This window comes from Mandrillus leucophaeus, unplaced genomic scaffold, assembly GCF_000951045.1.
Source record: "Mandrillus leucophaeus isolate KB7577 unplaced genomic scaffold, Mleu.le_1.0 Scaffold1491, whole genome shotgun sequence".
Taxonomy (NCBI): Eukaryota; Metazoa; Chordata; class Mammalia; order Primates; family Cercopithecidae; genus Mandrillus; species Mandrillus leucophaeus.
Window position 1 is genome coordinate 337,760 of NW_012101467.1, and position 7,918 is coordinate 345,677.

At 42.7% G+C, this 7,918-nt stretch overlaps 1 protein-coding gene across 1 annotated transcript in view; it reads right to left on the reverse strand.

Moving 5' to 3' along the window:
- Positions 1 to 7,716, reverse strand: part of ADCY2 (adenylate cyclase 2 (brain)) — a 215,173-nt gene extending 207,457 nt beyond the window's left edge. Inside the window, exons 1-2 of the mRNA XM_011974827.1 lie at positions 7,701 to 7,716; positions 4,250 to 4,420 (exon numbers count right to left, since the gene is read on the reverse strand). Of these exons, the coding sequence (XP_011830217.1) occupies positions 4,250 to 4,336 (87 nt within the window). The 5' untranslated portion in view covers positions 4,337 to 4,420; positions 7,701 to 7,716. The remainder of the gene's footprint in view (positions 1 to 4,249; positions 4,421 to 7,700) is intronic.
- Between the last annotated feature and the right edge of the window lie 202 nt (positions 7,717 to 7,918).

Genomic DNA, 7,918 nt, shown 5'->3' on the forward strand with positions numbered 1-7,918 from the left:
AACCTCTGAAACTGTAAGATAAAAAATCTGTTCTGTTTTAAGCCATCAAATTTGTGGAAATTTATTATAGCAGCAATAGGAGTCTGATACAAGAGTACACATAAAGTACTACATAAAGTACCCGGGAAATTATAAAAACTTAAAGAAATAGTACTTGCTTCTGTTTGCTTTTCCAAATTTTAGCAGCCCCAATCTAGAAAAACTTCAAAAACTCTTCACTTTGCAAAACAAATGAGCCATAAAACGTATTCAATAAAGTCATTGTAATACCTGCTATCACATTAGGATTAAAAACAGGAAAGTTTGTCATTATCTACCCAACCATGACCACCCAAGGATCACTTTCTTGTTCCACTAAATTCTGCAAAGAGGAAAACAAATTTGCACCCAAGGACAGCCAGAAAGACTACTGGTTCACTAACCCCCACAGAGAGTTGCGGAATCCAGGTATAGCATGGGGTCTCTGTGCCTCGCTTGACCAGCATTTTTTACTAAAAGGACTGTTCTGTCATATTGATCCACAGGATGGTTTAGATTAAGTAAATCACACACACACAAAAAAACTGTTAAATTACTTTAAAACAAATACAATATATAAATCAAAGAGGGTTTATTCTCCCTCTATGAAATAGCAAACCTGGCTTTTACTCCTACGGAAACAGCATTTATTTCAACTGCCTAGGCAGTTAGCAAACACTGTTTCTGTTTTGCTGTGAATCCAGCTCTCATTAATTCCTGAGAGCCTATTGCATACCCCAGAGAGCAACACTCACTGAAATATGTTTTCTCAGGTCTGATAAGAGCCATCTGCCACACTACACGGCGTTCAGGAAACAGCCGCGGATTTTACTGCGGGATATGAAACTTAAGACAAAAGTCAGAACTCGAGACAGGTGAATACCTTCAGTTTCTAAAGGTGGCCTCAATTCCAATGCAATGTGTTCTTTTCCCTACCTTGTAAGAAGTCTTGATTTTTATTGTTCATAATGAGAACACTTTTAAGGCAAGAACACAACTCTGAGAAAATCTCTAGCAACATTTTTCATTCCTTCTTCCCTCAAAATCTTATAGTACAAATAGCCACTTTATTCAAGCCTGGGCTTTGATCTTTAGAAATTGATCTCACTTCCATCTGAAACATGTCACAAAATTTGAAGAAAAGAAAGCATGGAGTTTTGCAATTTTGAAAACATTTCAGAATCGTTAGACAGGTCCCAATAGTTTCAATAGCCCCCCGCCCCCCGCACACTCCCATCCTGGGTGAAGGGGGACGGCTTGCTGGGCTCACCCGCCACTGCATCCTCTCCAAGGAGGAAGGACAGCAGAGAGTGGGGCTGTGAAACGAGGCCAAGGAACTCCCAAGGTGGCCGCCTCTCAACCTCTGGGAGCACCAGCTCTCTCTGACACAGCTGCTAACGTGTACATTAAATTGGATGCTATTTATGTATCTAAACAATGACTGACACTGTTTTCTGGCTGATCAACACATATCCTTCCTGAATGAAGAACTCTGAAGGACATTACTGTTTGCCACAGTGACTGTGGATGAAGCGAAAGGTGGTTTGTGATGCAGGGCGAGCAGGAAGTGACATGTGGAACCCAAACCTGAATTTGATCGGTGGCCCTACTGGGCCTCAGTGTCTCCGGGGCCTCGCCCTTCTATGAAGGTCACACAGGTTGCCACTGGCCAGTTTTTTTGTTTCCTTAAATCTATCAGATTATATCTTACTGATGGCTTTTTTTTTTAAACCAAGATAATCTCTTCTTTCCATTTAATTACATGCTGGTCTGAGAAAAGTGCAAACACATCTCATCATAGACACATATTCTCGGAAGCCCTAACCAGAAAGGTACTGCATTCTAGGAGTAGACTCTGGAAATGTACTTCCAACGCTTGTGACAAAATGCTCCTGTGAGGTAAAGTTGTATTCTATTAAACATATTTAATATCAGTTCTTGTTTCTTTAAAGTGTCCCTTCTCACTTTCTTTATTTTTAAAAGAATTACTGGCTTCTTTTCTGAAACTAGTAGATGCATGTCTTTCTAATGTCTCCCATCATGGTCTAGTTCTTGAACTCCACAAGGTCAATGTGGCTCCTCTAACCCTCAGCTCACTGTGGCAAGGGACGCCATGTGCTTTTGGCCGCTCAGGTCTCTTCAGAGAAATATGATGTGCAGGTGAGGTCAGTGACCTGACACTGCTTTTATCAAGGCTGTTCCTAAAAATATTAGGTTATGTAATCCGTCTACTTGGAATTTCTGTTCTTTGTAGCTTTGGTGCTATTTTGAAGGAGATGACAGAGCTGATGAAAAAAAAGTTAGACATGGCTGTCGGGCCCAACTTGCTCCAGTCTGTACTGCTTGAGAAAGGAAACCAACTCTCCCAAAACATTTGAACTGTAGCATGCGCTACAGCAGGACCACCCAAGAATGCTCAGTGCTACTTGTCGAAACTGTGGAATTTTCTAGAACCCAGATGTAAAACTTACTGAAAATAGGTATATAAGGATAAACTGGATAATAGTCCCAAGTTAACAACTGTCTATGTCTCTTAATTTTGAATTCAGAATTTGAGACACATCTAGAACAAAGAAACAAACAAAAACATCGGTTCCTGAATACCTTTGCTATATAGGTGGTAAGACAAAATGTATTTTTAAAAAACAAACCATAATATTTGCCAATCATACCAATGCGAAGGCAGCGTTTACAGTTATATCCCAGTGCCTAGAGTCATGCCTGCCACAGCCTTGGTGTTCACTAAATATTTGTTGAATGAATGAACGAATATCCTGGATCTCTGTTTTCAAAAAAGAATGTGATTACCATTCAGCAGTCCACACACAGACAAAGGACTAGTGCCAACATTTAAAGGATATATTTTTTGCTCCCACCACAATACACTTTGATGAAATTTTATAGGGTGAACTAACTCAGTACAACTTAACAAACAATAATTAAGAATCCATGATATGCCAAACACTGCTAAGAGCATAGGTAATATGATGAAGGCCCACAGGGAGGGGGAGCAGAAGGTTTATAGCCAGCCATGTTAATTATTAGCTTTATGACTGGGTTCCCAGTGAGAAATACACAAACCCAGGAACACACAGCTGATCCGCCATCACCCGGAGTGAAGCACAGCAAATCCAGGGCCCCTCTATGGCTTCTTCTTCATGCACATCTATTGTGCCTGCTTTCCACCATGCTTGGTGATATCTTTGTCCCCGCACATCTCCTATTGTCTCCATTGCTTGCTTTCTGTAATGTTTCCTTGCAGTCTATATATTTCCCTGATGTGCATTTGTGCCACCCACAGCAATCAACCTAGGATGCCCCTGACAATGACACCTGGCTCCTCCCCAGACTCTTCAATCACCTCCCTGAGGAAGACTCCAACATTTCATCCTATGTGGGCAACAGGTGCTGTAGGAAGTGCTGCGATGATGGCACAGTGCGGTGAGCGGGCGGGGGTGGAGGATGGGGGCTCATACTTCTACTGGTGCAAACGCTTGCCACAAACACTAACCAGAAGTGAGTTTCTTCACGAACTGTTCTTATTTGACTTCCCCAGCCACTTGTTGATGATGGTTGGTGTATCTGGCTGTGGGTGATCCTGGGTCCCTGGGTCTGAAGGCTGCATGGGGAAGATGCCATCTTTGCTCTTTTGATCATAACTTTCTGTTACAGTTTAGATGTTTGTCCCCTCCAAATCTCATGTTGAAATTTGATCCCTAGTGTTGGAGGTGAGGCCTGGTGGGAGGTGTTTGTGTCTTAGGGGTGGATCCCTCATGGACAGATAAATGCCCTCCCTAGGAAGGAAGCTTGAGTGAGTTCTCATTCTATTGTTCCCATGAGAGTTGGTTGTTCAAAAGAGCCTGGCACTGCCCCTCTTTCCCTGCCTCTCTCTTGCTTCCTCTCTCGCCAAGTGATCCCTGCACATTACCCATTATCCATGAGTGGAGGCAGTCAAAGGCACTCATCAGAAGTAGATATGGCACAGGCTTCTTGTGCAGCCTGCAGCACTATGAGACAAATAAACCTCTTTTCTTGATAAATTACTCAACCTCAGGTATTCCTTTATAGCAGCACTAAGCAGACTAAGACACTTCCCAGGTGCAGAGCCCAGGGTTTCTTCTCCGGTTTTTCTGAAGCTCATGAATGAATGAACCACACTCAACATTAATAGTAACAGCATCATTTTGATAATGCCTAAAGTAATGTGGATGTAAGATGAAACATGCATTACCTGTTGACGTTTTTCAAATTCCAACTTGATCCGGGACTTGATGCAATTACAGGTGTCCTGATATGTTTGCTGAAGAGCAAGTTCCATGAGGTGCTTATGGTAGGCTCCCGCCAGGTTCCCACAGATGAAAATGATCACATTGGCCAGGATCTAAAGAGACAGAAAGAACTGCTCAATAGGGTAACTGTGTCTCACTCATGAATATAATCAAAACGAAGCACACATTAGCAACTGTCTTCAGAGAGATAACTGCGGGAAGCTAATTTTACTTCTGCTTCCAAAGTAACATTTTTATTTGCTTAACAGAAAACATCAGTCTCCAGAAGAGTTCTACCCTGTTTTTGGATCCATGCCCTTTGGTAGACAACTTTGTAGTCCCTCCCTTGACTTTGGGCTCAGTCATGAGATCTGCTTTGCTTTCGCTAATGCAATGTGGACAGAAATAACCATGAGCCAGATCCAGATCCAGAGTGACTTGTTTTTCAAGTCACTCTCTTGCACCTCATTAGGAAAAGAACATTTCCGGGTAGCCCACCAGTCCCAGGATGAGAGACACATGGAGCAGAGCTGTCCTAGTCAACCTGCAGTCTATTATTGTGTACCTCCGAGATTTCATGGTTGTTACGCAGCATTATTGCGATACTAGGTGACTAATACAAACTGCCCTCACACCAAAACTGTACTTGCTGAGCCTGGATAACTGACATTCACCCATTATCTTTTGTTTATGTAGAAATATGGTAGTCTTTCAAAACATAAAACTCATTCTTCTTTTGATGATAAAAACAATTCATGTTCATACAATTTGGGAGAAAAACAAAGATATAAAGAAAAACTAAAAATAATCTGTAAGTGTCCTGGCCGAGCAGAACACTCTGCTGTCCATACGGCCTTGTCTACCTACTCCGTTTTCCTCCATGTTCTCAAAACCGGTGGCACACTCTACTTTGTCAAGATCTCTCTCTCATTCCAAAAAGCTTCAGTTCATTCTGAATGTAGTTTTTGTCCTTTGCTTTAACGTTTAGTAAGATATTTTTTAGATCATATAAGTTCCGTAGAAACAAGATTTTTAAATGCTTAGATAATATTCAGTTCTGTGACTGGATTGTCCTTTAGATACGTCCATATTGTTTAACACTTATCAATATTCTGTGCATTTACATCATGCTATAGTGGTCAACCTCATGTATAAAGCTTTGGCTTCGTATTTGATCATTTCCTCAGACATAATTACTGAAAAGCCACAAGTATTTTTAAATTCTTGATACATATTGCAAAATTGCTCTCAGGAAATATTCCATTTACATTCTCATCAACAGTGTATGACAATAGTCTTTTTAGTGTAGCCCACTATTCACATGGAGCAAGCTCTTGTGTGTCCAGGGCAAGACCTACAGACCTCTCTGTGAGTGGATAGACATATCTGGTTAAAATCCAACCTACCCTACATTTCCCATATGGCTTGTATTCTCACCAAGACAGGTCACTAGTGGCTTTAATAACAACTCAGCAGCATCAGTTCCAAATATTCTATGCTCCTCCCTAAGAATCTCCCCATAACACAGACCACTTCATCACATTAATCATCCAACGTGGTGAGCAGGAGTGGCTGGAACCCATCATGGGAAATTTATTCCTAAATCTTCAAGGTTCCCCGTGACAGGACTGAACAGAGAAGCATAGCTGTCCTCCCTCTCGGTAGGGGGGTCACTTCTGCCAAGGACACCAGGAGGAATCAGTCTAACTGGAGGGCTTGGGAAAAGGATATGAACTCTCTGCATCTTAGCCCATCCTCCCCCATAAGCAGGGTCTTCCTCTCTAAAGTGGGTGGTCATCTTCATGTTTTGCATTCTCAGCCAAGCAGTGGACCTAGTGGGCCACTTGCCTCTGTGCTGAGAAGGACTTCGATTTGAGGGCAGATGGCTGTAGGGAAAGATGGGTAAACTCAGGGGATAATCAGCAAGATCATTTATTCCTAACTGCACTCTCCAAATAGGTGTAAGAGTAATAAGGTGACATTTTGTTCTCCATCTACCCAATGCCTTTGTCTATCTCTCAAAGGGTTCTGAATCCAAGAGGAAAACAGTGATATTAATTATTAGCCTCCTCAAGTCCTAGAAAATAAATGTTTGGGATACAGGGGGAAAAAAAGGACAGAGTTAGAATTGGAAGAATGATGTGATGAGGTTCTCTCTGAATAAATGCAGAAGCACAATAGAAGTGGGGTCCAGAATCATGCACATTAGAAGGCGCCTTCAATGATGTTTCATGTAACTCACTCATTTCAGAGAGATTTGGGGCCAGGGAGATCCTAAAGCTCACCCATATTCTCACAGCTAATCCCCATAATGTCCAGTTATGCATCTATATTTTATCTCCTCCCCATTAGTATAGATAATTAAAATCTTTACTGGGAATTCCTGTGTGTGTGTGATCTGTGTGTGGTATATGCATGTGGTGTGCATACATGCATGTAACTTGTGTGTAATGTGTGTGAAATGCATGCTTGGGTGATGTGTGTGCATGTGATATGCAGGTAACGCACGTGCTCTGTGTGGAAGGCATATGTGCTCACAGTCTGTGTGTAAGCGGGTGCAGCAGCCCAGCGCTTCAGAGCAATGTGGCTGTCTTCAGTGTTACTTCTACACATTTTCTAGCATCACAGGGCTCTCTTCCTTCCCAAGGCCATACTTTGACACATCACCTCTTCTGAGAATGTCAATCCTGGAGCATGTGGAAAGTCCGGATGACCTTCCTGGCTTCCGATTTGAGGGGACCCTCCCCTAGTTGAACAGGAGTTGATTTCAGCACCATGTCCAATGGTGCATTGTCAGTTAAGTCCTGCCATACTCTGCTTCTGCGAAATGACCATCTGCTTTGCTATAAGTTCTTCAGATCTTGTCATTGCTGGATATGCTTTGAAGAACAGCGCACCAAAGAATGCAGGAAATGAGAGAAGCCAACACAAACCATGCTGCTCAGAATTAGAAAATACTAACTCCTTCCTTATTAGGTGTAGCTGAAATTATAATAAAAATGACTCAGTGATTATTCATGAGAGCTTTTTCTCTTCCTCCTCAGAAAATGCCTTCGAAGCAAACCTGTCAACATTTTAGGGAGTAAATTCCTCCACAATAAAAACCAAGTGGAAGCAACAGAACTGAATGAAGCCATCATCTGTCCCTGGGCTTCCTCTGCAGGGCATAGAAATGGGGCACTTTGATACCAACACTGAGGCTCCAATGCGAGTCTCTACCCTCTGGAATGCGAGTACTGTCTTATCCTGTTTTCCTAGAATCCCACTCCCCACTTATTTCCTCTGAATTCTCTTCGCTCGGAGGCCCTTGTTGCAACAGAGCTTGCCACAGGCTTTTCTTCCCCTACATTGAGGCAGCCTGTATAGGGTAGTCCCTCCTCTGCGGCAGTAGACTGAATTTAGGGTGCTCTCCACCGTGCTGCCTGGCCCTGTGCACAGAGCCAGTGTAGCTGACCAGGCAAATGTTTCTTGTCCATTGAGAGGTTTCCAAACATTTGACAACAGAAGCTCATTCCAAGCAAGGGGAGGCCCCCTGGAGAGCAATAAGGTTTTGCACTTCTTGCTGCCTGTCTTCCAGCCAATGCTCTCCGACTGCCACATTCTACTGGCATATTTGCACTGCCACGGCAGGT